The 18,155-nt window shown below is 34.1% G+C and overlaps 1 protein-coding gene across 1 annotated transcript; it reads left to right on the top strand.

The window, feature by feature from the left end:
• The first annotated feature begins 7,452 nt into the window (after positions 1-7,452).
• Positions 7,453-8,970, top strand: LOC147283799 (ARM repeat superfamily protein). The gene has a single exon (XM_086244792.1). It carries the CDS (start codon positions 7,522-7,524, stop codon positions 8,791-8,793), a length of 1,272 nt encoding a protein of 423 aa, XP_086100918.1. The 5' UTR covers positions 7,453-7,521; the 3' UTR covers positions 8,794-8,970.
• Positions 8,971-18,155: the final 9,185 nt, after the last annotated feature.

Below are 18,155 nucleotides of genomic sequence, written 5' to 3' on the forward strand. Positions count from 1 at the left end.
AACCAAAATAGGGTGCAAACAGGTTGCAAATTATACTAAAAAAGTGTATGCAATGTTGGATTACTATGAGCATCTTGTTGCTAGGCAGTCTTACCAAGTGTTAAAAATTAATTATTTTCTTGTTGTTTTAATTTTCTAGTGTATACCATATTTTCTTGCTGTTGTAATTGAATGGCTTATTTTCTTGTTGTTTTAATTTACTAGATGTTTCTTGTTGTTTTAATTAAATTGCACCTGCTAACCTGCATATGCATAATCTTCTATTCTGGAACTTCTATAATAATTGAATTACATTTCCTATTCTTATTAGATTGTGGAAGTTGATATGCTACAACCTGCAAGTCTTGAAGTTTAGAGAGTGATCTTCAATACTTTATGTAGTAGTTTATTTTCTATATTGTATAATTTGTTCTTATTAATTTGGTTTAATTGTAATTTCTGGATTGTTCTAGTTAATTTTGGTTTTTTTGAATAGTTTGTGTCTTTTGAATAGTTAATTTCTGGATTGTTCTTATGTTTTTCGTTTGGTTTCTGTATGGTTTGGCTTGGGTAGTGTATGCTCCCTAGCTTTTGTTTTTAGCTTCCTTTGTGCTTTCCCTTTTTGGGTTGGCTGTTGACTGTTGTTTTGTTCTCAGGTTTGCCTCTTTCTTTGTTTTCCTAGTTTTTGAATTTGCCATGGCCATTTGCCTTTCTATGAAGTTTCTTTCAGAGCAAAAAAAAAAAAAAAAAGATTGAGTATGGTATATGGCAGAAGCTCTAATTGTCATATTATCATATATATATATATATGTGTGTGTGTGTGCTGGGAAAAGGGCCAAAAGGCTTAGGTTTTTATTTTTATAATTTTATTTTATGCTGTAATGAACTATTTTTACCAAAATTCTTAAAATATCGAAAAAATATAAGGATAAAAAATTACCAAAAATTTCGAATACCGAAGGATCCAAAAAATTTCCAAATACCGAAAAAAGTCGATTTGGTAATCGGCATCGGAAATTGAATTACCGAAAATTTCGGTAATCGAATCGGTAAGGCCATTTTCCGATCCGATTCGACCGATGGGTATCCCTAATAGGACTTATGCTCTTATAAGTTCAAGGGGACCTATAAGCAAAGGATTATCGCCAACAAATCTTGAGGTATAAACACCATAAATTGGAGGACTCATTGAGCACAGAGTAAGGGTAACAACTCCCACACACATTTAGGAAGGTCGAATGCTTCCAAGTATGTGGATACATCAAAACCTACGGATCCCTCTGAGCTAGCGGATGGGTCCAAGTTTCTATCCAAGTTCGCGGATGCACTCAATTGTGAGCCCACAAAGGTATTACCACACTACCCACGATTAAAGGGACCTAAGAAATCTATGTTATATTTGGAAACCAACTCTCATACGAATTAAATGGCTTGAATCCTCTCCAAACAATGATTCAAGTATAGAAGTTCAATCTAATATGGATTATACTTCCCGGTGATTACAAGTCTAACCAACTTACAATCCTAAGGCCATAGGGATTAAATCATTTTCTATATAGACTCTCATAAGATCATTCAAAGGTACGTGATTCTAGAGCTTTGAGCCCACTGCTTTGAGTTAATATTGATCTTGCTTACTGACTTGATCGTCGGAGAGCCTTTGGCTAGCACCACATTGGTGCCCCCTTACCCTCCGAAGGGTTTTCTTGTGTTTACTAGACCCATCGTTTCCCAAGTTTAGCTACTTGGAGATTTCGTTTTACAACATTGTTGTCTTTCTATATTTCAAATTCATAGTTTCATTGTTATTTTAATTTCAGTTTATATTCTTGCGGTTTTACTTATATTTTAATTTTATCATGCATTATTTTTAGGGTAAATTACAATTATATACCTTAACTATATACCACTTTTCAACTTGGTACCTCAAGTTCAAAAAGTTGCATTAAGGTACCCTCAACTACGAAACTGTGTCAATTAGATACCTCAGTTAGTCTGGCCGTCAAGAAGACCGTTATCTGATGACGTGGCACACATGAACCTCACCATTAAAAAGCTTAATTTCAATTTAGTACCTCAACTTTACCATGTTTTTCAAGTTCATACCTCAAGCTCAAAAACTTGCAAATACATAAATGTTTTTAAGTTTTTATCTCAATTTCACCCCAACTTTTGACCCATCAAATCTTCACCAAAACCAACAATCTTATACTTATTTTGAAGTTATGAATCTCTTTTTTATAACCATATAGAAATGTTTCAAAGAGGAGTTATGAATTGCGAGATAAGTGGTCACAAATTAGGCTACTCGAAATTTCCAATTTGTTTAGAAAATTTGGCAGTTTCGGGTAGCCTACTTTGTAACCAATTATCTCGGGTTTCTCTTTTTTGCATGATTTTTATATGGTTGTAAAAAGGAGATTCATATCTTCAAAATGAGTATAATATTAATGATTTTGGTGGAGATTTGATGAGTTAAAAGTTGGGGTGAAGTTGAAATAAAAACTGGAAAACATTTATTTATTTGCAAGTTTTTGAACTTGAGGTATGAACTTGAAAAACATGGTAAAATTGAAGTACTAAATTGAAATGAAGTCTTTTAGTGGTGGGTCTGCGTGTGTCACGTCATCAGATAACGACATTCTTGACGGTCAGACTAACGGAGGTACCTAACTGACACGGTTTCGTAATTAGGGTAGCTTAATGCAACTTTTTGAACTTGAGGTACCAAGTTGAAAAATGATATATAATTGAGGTATGTAATTATAATTAACTTTTTTTTTTTTTTAATTTTTGTTATTTTTTGGTTGACCAGTCGAAACCTTGTTCCCAATGTTAGAAAAGAACTTACATCGGGAAGAAGTTCCTTGCTTGGTCGCACATCACCTAATTGCCCGGATATATTATGCTAATCTAATTTTGAAGAATTTGGTTATTCAATTCAAGTGGACTAGCTCAACTGGTGAGGATGGTGGGGATAAGGTAATGTGTTAGAAATAGAATACGTTCTTGATTTCATTTCCTATAATATAACCAAACAAAAAACTTGGATTAGTATATTTAAGTTGCACAAAAAGTTTGGAACAATCTTTCGTGTTTTTATTTTGGTTTCATTCAGGGACGGATAATTGTGGCTGTATAAGCTGCTGCTCATGCATACAATTTTTATTTTATTTTTTTATTTTACCTAGATAGATTGTAATCTCAAGCTACCCTTAATTATATATAACCCTAGCCTATCCCATTTTGGAATCCTGAATCTGTACGTCCTAGCTACTTTCATTGTTTTGATCCTCGATTTTAAAATTCACGCTGTTTTAATGTTTTTGAACAAATGGCCAGACAAAACAATAAGAAAACAGTTGCGTGGTTGACTAGCTAATTGTATTAATTGTTTTTCTTCATGAAGCAATCTATGAAACCATATTCATTAATTCCATGGTGGTGAGTCAAAGTCTTCCAACATGAGCAAGTTGAGTTGTTGAATATTTCCACAATTTGACTTTGAAATGGTAACGTGGTAAGCAATATATGGCGTATGGTAATGGTGCAGATACACCAAGTTGGACTTAATTTGGCAGGTATATAATATATAGTATATGATGCTTACTATATATTAATCCCCAAAAAAAGTGTTAGGTATATAATATTGTCATTGGTCAATTGCTTGTTGCCCGTCGTCGTCGTCATTTTAAGACATATTTGGTTGCAATCGCACGCACGTCCACACAAACACTCGCGTCTTTGTCATGCATATATTTCTACGTACTTATTTGGACAACTTCATTTGGCTACCACCCAATTGCTTATTCATCCTATGCTTAGAGGGAGTCTTGTTCACGACAAATCCTTTAGATAAGTTTATTTGAGGGACATATTGTGGAGGTCTATTTTACATTGTAGTGTAGTAATTTAAACCATCTATTTTTTAAATTTTTTATTTAAGAATTATTCATACAAAAAATTAGACAAATTAAAAATTATTAAATCATTGGATTAAATGATGATTATTTTTCAATATTCATTAAAAATAATGTATTTGTCTATGTACTTAAAATGTTGGGTTTTCTGTTGAGAGAAAGATTTATAGGGTAGTTGTTTATAAAAAGTTTGGCCTCTACACTCATGGCCAATTGGGTTGAGTGCTCGATCTCCAATTTCCTTCATTTGAGAATGTGGAGTCTTGTCCCAAATTGAAAAATTATGGCATGTTACGCCACAAGTGTAAGGACGTGTGAGAATATGAAGTGTTGTCCTATATTGAAAAATTGTAGTCTTGTGTAAGTCCTTATAAGAATTCTAGGCCTCTATCCTCCTATTGATCAATTAATTTTGAGTCAATTCTTTAATTTCCTTCATACCATATCCTCTAAGAAAAAGTTGAAAATCAAACTACGTAAACATATAGCAAATTAAACGAAGGGAGACCATGCTCATTCAGAAGTACTTATTTATGCTACTTTAACACATTAATATTCTTGACGTGTGGTTTTGCTCCAGCAGCAAAAGAAGAAAACGAAGATGGGATCAAATTATGGAAAGTGTGATTTACTTTTGCTGGCTCGATCATTAAATAGTTAGTGGATATCGAGGGTTGTAGTGACATGATAAAAGTTTGGGCAATGTCAAGATTCAAGGCAAATGGTGAGTGAGTAAAAAGTGTTGTCGAAGAAATTGTGTTACTGAGGAATACTTTCGGTGCCATCATATTCATGGTTATTGCTTTCTTCAACATGTAATGATTCGTCAGACACTCAGACCTGGGAAGCAGCTACATATATACGTGATACATACCTTCTTCCCAAACTCCTTAAATTGCGTAATTATACATGAATAATTATAAGATTCTAAATTTAAATCTCAAATATGTATATATGTATTATTATATTTTACTTACTGTAAAATAAATTAATGTTAAAGTAGGCAGTAGATTCATATATAAATAAAAAGAGCACTACCACATCATTTAAGATCTAAATTTAAGATACAAATTTAAATTTTCAAATATATTTTTTTTTTTTGTGAGATAGTAATACTCATTATATATATACTCCTTTTTAATTGTAGATTTTTTAGTGTAAACAATTATTAATACATCATACCAACTCAAAGTTTTGTCTTACAAATTTTATCCTTTTTGTTTCCTGTACCTGGAAACTTTGTTAACCAAAACCATGAGTGTTAAAAAGAAACAAATTAATTATAAAATGGCATCAAACTAAAAGAATAAAATATTGAAAAATATAAGGACAAAAAAAATGATGAAGAAAAGATTTTGAATTCGAATCTTTACAATTGAATTCTATGTACATGTTGAACTTTAGGGACAGAAAAGGATTAACATATGAAGAAGTGCTAGAATGGCCAATTATATATACACCTCCTCCATTCTAACAGTTTAAATTAATTTTTGGAAATAGTGACAAACTTTAAAAAAAAAAAAAAAAAAGTCTAATGGTTAATGGTTAATGGTTTTTGGCAGATCCATCTCGTTGGAATATGAAATGAAAGAAATGGTAGACAATAAAAAGGCTAATGGTTTTTAATGTGAACATTATTGTCTGAAAACTATAGGCCATAAATTAAGTTGCATAGTAAATTGATGAAGCACTAGTAGTACTATAGTAGTGGGTATGGGGATGCAATACTCAATTATAAATTAAACACACTAGATTGGTTTGAGCTCAGTGTAAGTTCAATTACATTTAGGATAAGAATGTTGCATTTATAAATATTATTCTCTAGAAGCCCTCTGCTCACTAATAATGTACAAAGTGGGCATCACTTTTGAACCTCTAACCGGTAGATCTTCAGCACTTATCTTAAAATATTGGCCTAATGCCATTGAAAGGTAAATATATTAGTCCAGATGAATATAGACGTCTTACCTAAAAGAATCCATATATTTGGTTGGTAGGATTTAAAAGAATTAATTCGAATTTTCAAAATATAAGTTTGCACTAAGAATCATAAAACTACAAGATCGATACAATGTCTGAAATGATTAGTATAATGAATATTAATTTGAAATCCTTAAATCCTTAAATCCATCTATTTGTCCTATTTTTTCACAGATATACAATTTATTGTTTACATTCGCAATGGTCAAACAACATTACTTTAATATGATACTTACCATTTTTTCGGATTTATTCTATTATATTATTTCATAATTCAAACTGTTTATTTTTTGTAGAAAAAATAAGTCAAATAAAAAATTATTTAGTTATAAATTGTAATTAAATAAATAGATGAATATAATATTTTTTTAATAATTATCGAAACCGATTATTATGATAATTAAATAATTTTTTTTTTTTGTAAGAATAATCTTGGATGACAAATTAGAAAATGTAAAGTTTGAATCATCATACCACATTATGAGGTGAAGAGAAATAAATAATAAATGTTATTGGTGTTAATTTTTTGTGAGCCAACAAAGGAATCCGAGTAAGCCTTCCTCTTGCTTGCTTGGTGGTAGTGTTGTTTGGAGTGACCGAGCAAAGCTTCTCCAACTAAGATCCTGCAACTAAACCCTCCTCAGATGCTGCACCAGAACAATCATACGATCAAATACATTACTAGTATTATTTTAATTATCCTGCTTCTTAATTTGATATAGTATCAAACGTAAAATATCACTTAATCCGTACTTCAATCTAACATAATTTATTTTTAACAATAATCCAATCCAAGACAATTCAACTTAAGAAACAAAGTCTCAAACTTGTTGATTCAAACGGCACCGCAAAACAAAAATAATAAATTATATTAAAATAGAAATAGAGGACGAATATTTGGATGAAAAAGCAAAGGATGGAATAAAAGGGGCAAAGCCTAGTTGTTGAAGGTTGTATTGGATCGAAGTATCGAACTACACTACGCCGTAAAAATTAAGAAAGAAAGGCCAGAAATTCCCCCACAAATCCAAAAAGCCAAGGAAGTCCCCTGTCAACGTACAGATGATGTAATAACCAATAAGACCGACCAAGCGAACCCTCCGTGGGTCCCCACCACAGCTCCTCAGTGCTCATTGCTCCGTGGTCCCCACTCCGCACCCCCACGTTCTCCTCCCCATTATAAGCTTTCTTTATTCAAACCCACTCCATCCCACGTGTACCTCCGTCTTCCAATCCACGCCCTCCATTGCCACTCAAGCTTGTAACCTCCCACCATCCAACGGTCCCCATTGATGGCACAAGTTAGATACAAAAAAAACAAATATACTTCCAAACAACAAATCAAACTAAAATCTGAATGAAGTAACAACCCCTCATTTGACCAGAGACCAAAGCCTTGTGTGAGAGAGAATATTTTTTTAAGAAAAAATAATCCATATTATATATAAATATAATCAGAGAAAAAGAAAAATAGCTGACGTCAGCGTACCTTTGACTCTTTACTCTTTCTTTCCTTTCCTCTGTCTTCTTTAAACCCGCAACTCTCTTGTCTTCTCCATCTTCCATTTCTCTCTCTCTCTCTCTCTCTCTCTCTCTCTTCAAGTTTTTCTCGCACTTTCTCTGCATCCAAACAATACATAAAATGGTGAGGGACGACCTGTACATCACGGTGCCGAGCTTGTTCCGGTGCCCGATATCGCTGGACGTGATGCGATCCCCTGTGAGCCTGTGCACGGGCGTAACCTACGACCGCTCCAGCATCCAGCGCTGGCTCGACAACGGCAACAACACGTGTCCGGCCACCATGCAAGTCCTCCACAGCAAGGACTTCGTCCCCAACCGCACCTTGCAGCGTCTCATCCAGATCTGGATCGACTCGGTCCGTCTCCGCCGAGTCGACTCAGACAACAACAACTCGCCTCCCCACTCCTCCGTACCGGCCAAGGATCAAGTCCTCGACCTAATCCAACAAATGGACCCCTCCTCCACCACCCCCTCCTCCGATTCCCTATCGGAGATTACTCGTTTCGCGCGAGACTCCGACGAGAACCGGAAATTTCTCGCGAAATCCGACGGGTTCATCTCGCTGCTCGTCGAAGTTCTCGGCGGCAATGCCGGCGACGGAGCTAACGGAAACATCGGCGGCCTCGAACAAGTGGTCAGGATAATTCATTTGGTGCGTGACGAAATCCAAGACATTGAGGAATTGATGAGACTGATGTTGAAGAAGAGCGGCAGCGGCGACTGCTTGGCTTCGCTGCTCCTCGTTCTGCAACAAGGAAGCGAGGACTCTCAGATCGCATCGGCTAGGGTTTTGGAATTAATTGCAGTCAACGCCGAGGCCAAGCTCCTAATCGCCGAGAAAGACGGTCTATTACCGGAACTTTTGAAACTCATCAGTTCTCCGGAGAAGGATCCGAGCCTAATCGAAGCGGGACTGTTGTGCTTAATCGCGATTTCGACGCCGAAACGCGTGAAGGTGAGATTAGTCCATTTAGGAGTGGTGAAGTTGCTGTGGAAGTCGCTTTCGGACCCGAATTCGACAACTTCGACGGTGGAGAAGGTTCTGAAGCTGCTCGAAACGGTGTCGTCGGTGAAGGAAGGACGGGCGAAGATTTGCGAGGACGGAAAGTGCGTATCGGCGATCGTGGGGAGGCTGCTGAAGGTGTCGCGGTCGGCGACGGAGCACGCCGTGACGATTCTGTGGAGTGTGTGCTATTTGTTCAAGGAGCGTACGGCACAAGAAGCGGTGGCGAATGCGAATGGGCTGACAAAGATGTTGCTGTTGATGCAGAGCAATTGCTCGCCATCTGTTCGACAAATGTCTGCGGATTTGCTCAAGATTTTTCGGGTGAATTCCAAGTCCATTATTTCGTGTTATGATACTAAGACCACTCATATTATGCCTTTTTGAGCTTCATCGAGCTGCTCTGCGTTTTTGCTCTCTTTAGATCTTTTCTCTTCTCTTTGAAGAGATGGATTTGAGATTTGAGAATGGAGAATTTAGAGAGGAGCGGGAGAAAAAAAAAAAAATTTGTAAATGACACAAATTTTGTTAGTGAATACAAAAGAGAAATTCATTTGATTTTTAGTCCGGTATCTATATTTTTTTTTTCGTTTTTGTTCTATGAGTTTATTTTAGCGTAAGAGTTGTAGTTCAGTAGTTCACAAAACAAATTATCAGGAATAGTATCAATTATCGATCATTTTTCTCTATTAGTGTGAGATGTGTCAGAAATGTGAATGAGCATGAGCGTTCAAAAGATTGAGCATTTCGATGCTCATTTTGGACCGAGAATTTGAACGGTTTTTCACATATTGTAATGTTTCGATCCAAAGTTTTTATGTTCATTTTTGAGCGAGAATTAAGTTGTAATGTTGATTTTTGATCGGAAATTCAAACGTTCATTCACATCCCGCAATGCTCCGATCCATTACCAAGCAGCAATGGGAAGAAAGTAGAGAACTTATGTAATTATGTGCGTGCGGAATTAATGGGGATTGATGTACCTTTAATTGAGGGTAAAGATAGTGGGTGATAGTTGTGATTATTGGGATGGTGGTGTGGTGTGTTTGGGATGATGGCAATATAACCATAATTGGGGAACTTACTAATTTCTATTAGTAATTATGGAACATGACTGCATTGGATAGTAATGACTGATTCCACTTTGGTTGGTCACTCGTGATCAGCTGCATTGTAATCATCCTAAATTTTTTTTATTATTGTATTTTTGTAATAAAAACAAGAGCTGTCAAATTGCCCACCCTAAGTTTACATCATTGTTTAGCCCCAAAAATATGGAAAAGGACCCCTCTTTTGTATTTTGGTCCAAGTAGGCTAACCTAAAAACTGGTATGGCATTTGAAGGAGAAAAATGCTTTGTTTTCTTTTCTTCCACAATCATTCAACCCAAATAATTCAAGTTGTTCAATGAAGTGCTTAACAAGAAACAAGAGAACGTGTCATCTTATCTTTGATTAGTGTAGGCCTCATAATCATAGACTAAACTGATATCTTATATTTGATTGGTGTATACCTCATAATCATTGACTAAACAGATATCTTATATTTGATTGGTGTATACCTCATAATCGTTGATCAATGAAGATCTTATAGTAAGTCTTATAACAATCAATAATTCATAGATGTCATACGCTACCATGTCAAAATATCTAGCCAGACTCATAAAAATTTCTCCTCAAACTTATGGGACTGATAGCAAATACATTGCATCTAATTAATCATTTTCATTTTGCAGTCTTGAATTATTTTTCTTTTTTCTTTTTTCTTTATGTTTTTCCTCCAATGATATGATAATAAGCTAGCATTAAAAAAAAGTAAAAAATTTAAGGGTGTGTGTGGGGTGAAATTAAGCTATGATATAGCATTGTGATGATGCATTGAATATAATAGGTGTGGTGGCGTTGTTTAGCAATAAAAGTAACCGAGATGCCGGGACTGCGCAATAGGATGCTCAGACACTATAAACTATTAAGCTAAGCATTGAACGCAACCGACTTGGCAGCAATTAATTACTTACAAAGCAAATAAATAAACAAAACAAATTTTAGAATTCAGAGTAAGACAGAGAGACAAAGTGCCGCAATTGCTGAAATGGTTGCTTTTCTGACTGTAATATGAGCTTTCTCTTTCAATTGAAATTGTTTGATGGGTAGAAAGGAATGAAAGGGATTGGAATCCTAATCAAAAAAGAAATGTGCTAAAGGAGAGGATAGAAAAAAGATATACAAGTTTGACCACCAATCCCTATGACATATATATTTGGCAACTAGAAAGATAGGCCCTTGAGAATGCACCCCCCATTACAATAAAATAATTCAAAAAAACACTTAATCCAGATTATTAAATTTAATTAATTCATGATCTTAGGACAAGTGGGTCTTGAAATTAAAGAGGGCTGTTAAAGTGTTCACTAAAACCATGAGCTACATGCATCACAAGTTCACAACAACACAAGAAAAGACACATTTATGTTCAAAGGTTGTTTGTTTTGTATTGGATTTGCATTTTGGAAAGAGGGTTGGGATTGGTTGGGACATGCGAAATCAAAAGTTGGGTGGATGGTTCCCCAAGCACTTGGGAGGGAGGCCCTCCTCACTACTCAGCTCTACTTTTCTAACTCCTTTTTGTTGTTCTCCTTCTTTTCTCTATATCTATACTAATTACATGGGTCATGGGTTTGCATTACTGGCATTGGATCGTGTGTTGTTGATAATCTCAAAGAGCAACTTTATGCCATTTTGGCTGGCTTGCAAATTGTTACTTGGCTTTTTGTGGACATGTCATTAATATTGTTCCAGTGTGTAGTCGATTCTACTTCTTGTGTGCCATTGACTCATTTCGTGGTACTACTAGTGATGGGTCACAAAACTGTAGACTCTGCTAGTTCGGTTAATGTTTGATTACGTTGGGCTTGGGTATCAAAAATTAATACCGTCTTCAAACTCGGCCTAGGCTGTGGCCCAACTGTCATACATTTCTTTTTTGTTTTGAAAGAGTTCATTTTTGCACACCACCCTAAGGACCCGTTTGGTTTAAGTTTTAGAGATCTGTGAATGAAAAATCAATTTTATTCATAATTTCATATGTTTGGTAAGTACATGAAAGGGAAATCAATTCCTAGCCCAAGAGAATCTGATGCCCTTATTGGGGGGAAAATGAAACCCTTGTTGGAGCAATGAAATTGATTTCCCCCTCTTAAAAAAGCATTTATTGCTTCTTTTTGGACAAAAATAACCCTGCTATTATTTCAAAATAAATAATAGATTAGGGTACACTTAGAAAACTGACCAAACACAATGTTGCTCATATTGTTATTGAGTGCTCATTCCCTTGGTTGGCTAGGGTGGAGGCCCCCCAACAAGCGACGCGGCAAGGCTACCGGACTCTCGTGTTTATTGCTTCCAATTCCTACTTTCCTTTCTCAAGCTTACCAAACACATGAAAAGAAACTTTACATTCCTTTTCCCCTAGAAAATGCAAAGGAATTGATTTCCCAAGAAATCAATTTCGTGAACCTAATAGGCCTTAAAGGTAGTGTAGCATTATCACTCCATTTAGAGCATGATATGTGTTATGTCACACCCCAAAATGGGGTCTACCACTTTAGGCATATGGCAGCGTCACATTGGTCTTCAACCTCGACATACTCTCACTAATCCTAAGTAAGAACGTGTCAAAATCGAAGATCAATGTAAGGCTTAAAATTTAAACAAACTAAACTCCAAAACAATGGATAATTATTTTCATTTTTCATAACAAATTATCAGAGTGTGCCGAAATTGGAGCTTTGTAAAAATGGTGAGTTTTAGGTATTCACTTTTCAAGATAAATCAATTTCCCAAAATAAAGACAGACCTTTTGTTTTAAAAATCAATAAAAAAACATCAAATAAGAAATTGAAATCCAATTGGAAGTGAAAACTTTAATTTAAATCCTAATTTTGGTGTAAACAAATCAACATATAGAAGTATCAAATAATAGGTAAGTAATTGAGCCATGCTAATCCTTAAATAATCAATTCTACAGATTTCTTAACTAAAATATAAAAAAATAGTAATAAAAAGGGATAGTAACAAACTCATCCATAATTGGGTCCTCTTCCTCATCACTTTTGTATTCGGATGTGGGTGGTGTTGGTATGCTATTCCTTGGTGAATTATCTCTACTTTCAAACCTTCATCCCTCGCTATCCGAAACGTCTATGAAACTAACCATCCTTCTATCCTAAATGGTTTCCTGCAACTTAACAAACTGTGTAAGGGTGAGTATCACCAAAACAGCTTATCACACACCCAACTAGCCCATTAAAACTCAATTATCTCAATACAATCGTGTCAATAACAATTAAAATATTCCATTGGCTTAGTGCCCATGCCAAAATGGTCTATGCCCAAACAAATGATTTAATGATTAAATGGCAACCTATTTAAAACATGTAAATGAAAACCAAATCATTCTTTTTTTGAATTAAAAGCATATCTATTTTCAAAGATCGAAAACACAATTATACAAGCACAAATATAATCAATTTCAATGATCAAAAATACAATTTCACATACAAAAGGTCATGGCTATAATTCTATACATAAATCCATGCCTTTTCGGGTTGGGTAATATAAACCATCATGCATCCATTTTTAATATATCCAACATGATTAATCTCATGAAATGCAAATGCAGGTTTAATTAAATAACAATGCAAACGTATCTTTTTCTCCATAACATTGCAAACCTATCAAAGTTTATAAACAGTGGACCTATCCCCTAATTTGTAAATTTAATTACCTCTATCCCCATACCCTACTAATGAGTATATCTAAATAGTGAGATGTTATTTCATTGAAGTGAATAAAACCATTTACTTCCCCTCTAGCATATTCTTTATTTTTCATAACCAACTCTAGACGACACTTGTATGCATACCATTTAGGAAATTGAACTCAAGGAGAAAATAAGAACTGTACCCTTTCATCTCTAATTAGGAAGTCCAAACACTAAAACTACATTAGTGTAAACATTCTTAATTCAATAAATATGAATGCTAATGTATGCCTTTTGCAGCCCCCATGAAAGGCATGGCTGCCCTCAATGCTTCACATGTATATATGATGCTATATAATCATGTAATGACAATTCAATTATATAATTAATCAATTCCTTTCATTAAACATATAACATGCCTTATAACACAACAAGTATAAAATAATAAGAGCAATTAAATAAACAACCAAGTTTAAATTTAAAACCTTAGATCCGAAACCAATAACAAGGCCAAATAAACACATATTTCTCTTATTGGTTTAATCATCTTTTACCCTTTAATCTAGTTCTTGAACCTTAGAACCTTCAAGATTAACAACAAGGTAAAAATCAATCCTTAATAATTTTCCGGTACTACCAATTATGTGAGCCCTATTAGTTTAAGTCTAGGTAATCTAGTTCCCTTCTAATGCAACATTAGAAGAGCATGTAATTGATTTCTTTCCAAAACAAACCAATCTAAGTTTATTAGAACTTTAAATCTTAGGATAGTTTCTTTAAAACTAAACATGCAGCCCTAGTAATTCAATTCTCAATTAAACTCACATAAATTCATTTGTCTAATCCTAGAACAAATAGATTAACTTATTTCATCCTCACAAGGCAAGTTGAAGTCATCAACATGCATCCCATGTTCATTTAATTCTCGGTTTCAAAAACAACTTAATTACCTCCTTCTAAAACTATTATATACAATTAACCAAATAAATCATAGTTTCCTTTCAAGGTTAATTATTTAATTCCAATCAAACATGGCAGCTAAGAAACAAATTATAACATCTAAGACAAGAAACAATTTGAGCCAAGCATTCAAGGAAACAATCACTTCCATCAAATTAACTAGGAATTAAATCACATTGAAACATAGAGTTTAGAAAGGACTAGCTCCCTCTACCTCAATTGAAGCTTCTTGTTCTTGTGGTGATCCACCAAACTGAAAATCAATCCCAAAACACAAAGGGAATCAGATTTCACATTCTAAAACTCAATTGGGGTTTTCTAAGGTTTTGATGTCCTATTGGCTAAGTTAAGTGACATCCGAAACCTTTAACCTATAAATAATCATCATATGACCTTCAACAAGTTCTAAATCATGTATGCAAATATAAATGGAAGCTTAAAAATCAACAAATAGGCCATGGCAGAAAAAAGGTATGCTGCAGCCTAGTATTTTTCAAAAACATGAGGTTTTGACAATCCAAATTCCATTCCAGAAGTAAATGAACTCTCTCATGCTCATAGATCAATCCCAGAGATGATTTGTGACTTATGTGAACCAACAATTTAGGTCAAAAAGCCTTAATGTCAAAAATGGCAGTTTTGAGGCAAAATGATTTCTTTAAAAACGCAAATGAGCAGCACCTACTCATTGAATTTTATAAAATCACACACAAATAATTTGAACGATATTTTTTAAAGGAAATTAGAATACATACTAATATTCATGCACAAAAATGTTCAAAGCAATTGGAGTTGTGCAAGTATGGTTTTCGAAAGCCCAAAGTCCACACCAGAAAGTTGATTTTTTGCTGCATGTATAATTACTGTTCACGTGGTGAAAAATGTCCTTTTCGGGTTTGATGCACCAAATCAAGTAAAATCAATTGGTGCAAGTCCAAAATCAGTCCTACAATCTACTATGATGATTTCAAATCAAGTCTCTAAGCAAAACAAAATTCGAACATGCAAACCTCAAGAATTTTCTTTGGAAAAGCTGCAGAAAATAGGCAGATTTTTAGGCAAACTTTAAAAATGCATAACTCACTCAATATAAATGGGATTTGCATGATTTTTAGCTTGAATGAAAAGTGTATATGTCTAGTTTTATGCACAAAAACAATTGTTCAAGATCTTATTCCGATTGGTACAAAAATAAATTTTTGTCAAGCAAGGTCAGAAAATGCGAAAATTGTCAAACAAGGTTAGGTTGTGAGACTCTTGGATTTTTATTTGGATGCACTTAACCCTAGCTATTCAACAAGGTTACAAGGTATTGAAAATAAAACTTAGAGGGTAGGGTGAGGGTTCTTACCAATTTTTGATGAGTTTTCCAAAGAACAATGCAGGTTGAATTCCCTTCTTCCTCTTCTCGGGTTGGCCTTCCTCTTCTTCTTCTCTTGTTCTCTCCCTTTCTCTAACTCTTTCACTATGTCTAAGCTCATAAATTTCATGGGGAGGGTTGCTCTGAACAGGAGTTGGTTTTATAGAAGGGTTATTGTGTCTATTGAAGGGAAAACTGAAGAGACACTTCTTTTCTTACGTGAGAAAGGTTCCTGACAAGGCTTTGAGCTGTTTGTCAGGAATTTTGGTTTCTCAAGAGGTTTCTAATAGGCTGGCCAATCTTTTAAGCCATTTTTAATTGAGTGTTTAGCCTAAGGCTCTAGGGTAAACAGCCCAACAACCAATTAAAGGCTTTTATTTAACCCAAGTCAATTAATTAAAATTATCATTACCTTTTATTTTGTTTCTCTATCCTCTTGGCCGAAAATACACACTAAGTCCAGCCCTAGTCATGACCTACATGTCATGCAATACCCATTATTTTAATCTCTTGCCCTAGTGGCCGGTCTAGATTGGTCAAACAAAATAGGATTTTAAAGTCAATTTTGCAACCCTTGGTATTTTTAGTTGTCAAATCCTATTTCTAAACAAATATATGTCACAAACACATATTTGTGCAAGCAAGAGTATGTGTGTGTGATCCGAAAGGACCATTTAAGTATCCAATTAATTATTTTAAAACATGTTATTTAAAATAATTGCCTTAAAACAATTTTTGGGATAAATAAAAACATACAAGCTCTTTGGCATTTTTTTGGAATTCGAAATCACCAAATTAATGAACAAAGTCATGTTCATAATCCAATTAACCAAGTATAAGTATTTAAATCAAAGTGTTGTGCATAAGTGGTCATTTAGTCAATTTAGGCAAGTATATGTGTGCATATGCCTTAGATCGAAAACCACCACAAACATGTGAAAATAATTATGGTTCAAGTAAGTGACATAATTTTAAATAAAACATTTAGATAAATGAAATTCCATAAACTTGTCTATGTAGAATAAAACATTTGTGTTTCAAAAGAAGTAACAATTAGTTAATTTCTAACTAATTTCAATTAGCTTAGTAACACCCACAACCCAAAATTAATAAAATTTGAGATGTTACATGTTATGTTATATAATTGTTGGCCAAATTTCGTTTGTGGTTCCTGTAGTTTACTTAAAGTTTTACTTTGGTATTTGTATTTTTTAAATTAATAATTTTTAATGTTATAATGAAGAGAAAGAAAAACATTTATAACGAGATGGTAGTGGACAGAAGAAGAATTATTATTAAATTGTTTCTCTCTCTTCATCGTAACATAAAAAATTATTAATTTAGAACAATTAATTAACATACACATGTCAGCCTTTCAATAGAGTGGTAATGCTATACCACCTTTTAGGGTTGTATGAGCATGAATGGACTCTTTTTAAAATGAGTCATACATTTCCTTATAAATCAGAAGTAGAATATTGTTTAGTTGATTCAAATTGCTAATAAACCTTAATCAATAAAAGGGTAATGGGACTTAATAAATTAAAATAAAAACTTTCGATATTTTAATTTTGGTAATATTAAGTAGATTCAATTTTTCTACTTAATTTCAATAATAACTTTATATAAATTACAATATGAATAAAAAAGATCAGTTGCTCACACTAATTTGTGTTGAGGTTATCCTATATTACGTAAAAGTTTATAAAGGATATAAATGTATAGTAGACTATTGATAACCCCAAGTTTTTTTTTTCTTAAGAATTGTTGAAATTTTATAGAAACTAGAGATCAAGTACAACATTAGCTAGATGATAGATAAGCCACAAAGGCTCCTCTTTAATCCAAATTGCAACCTTATAATATGAAAGAGCATAGTGAGCAAGAGCATGAATCACTTTATTTCCATCCCACCATTGCCACTTACACAAACATTGTTGGAGAGGACCGCATAAGGTTTTGTGCGTTAGCAAGTAAGTCACCATCAACACCATTGGACGGCACTTTCGAAAACAAATTGGCAGCCACATCACGAGCATTTGTCTCAAATATAATATGAAAAAGCCTCTAACTATTGCCAAACGCAAACCAACCAACATAGCCATAATTTATGTCCCAAGTTTTAAGGGCAAACAAAAAATTAGTACCCCAACTTTGACACGTTTTACAATTTTGTATCTCATGTTTAAATTTTGATTTTCCAATACATCTCCTTTTATTGCATGACAAAGTTTACCTTTATTAAACCCTCCATCAGAAAGGCTGTTAAGTGCTAACGTGACGCTAATGTGGCACATTGCTCACATCGACTTGGTTTCTTGAAAATTGCCACATGGATTAATGATGTCATGTGGATAAATAAATACTAAAAACTCAAGAAGAGGAAATTGAGGGAGAATTGTATGAAACCCTTAAGTTATTGAACAACAATTCAAGCAATAGTTCAGTGGATTATTAGTAGGCATACTTGGACGTTCACTAACTTGGCAACAAATTACTATAAGTGGATGCAATTATATACATAAGGTATTAAATGAGGATCATCAACACTTCCAACAAGTGTATAGAATGTATCGTAATGTGATTCAAAAGTTATGCAATATTATTACAGAAAAAATATATTTTCAAGGTACAAGATTTATTTGTTGTGAAAAAATGTTTGCAACAT

Source organism: Dryas octopetala, chromosome 5 (genome assembly GCF_963921425.1).
Source record: "Dryas octopetala chromosome 5, drDryOcto1.1, whole genome shotgun sequence".
NCBI lineage: Eukaryota > Viridiplantae > Streptophyta > Magnoliopsida > Rosales > Rosaceae > Dryas > Dryas octopetala.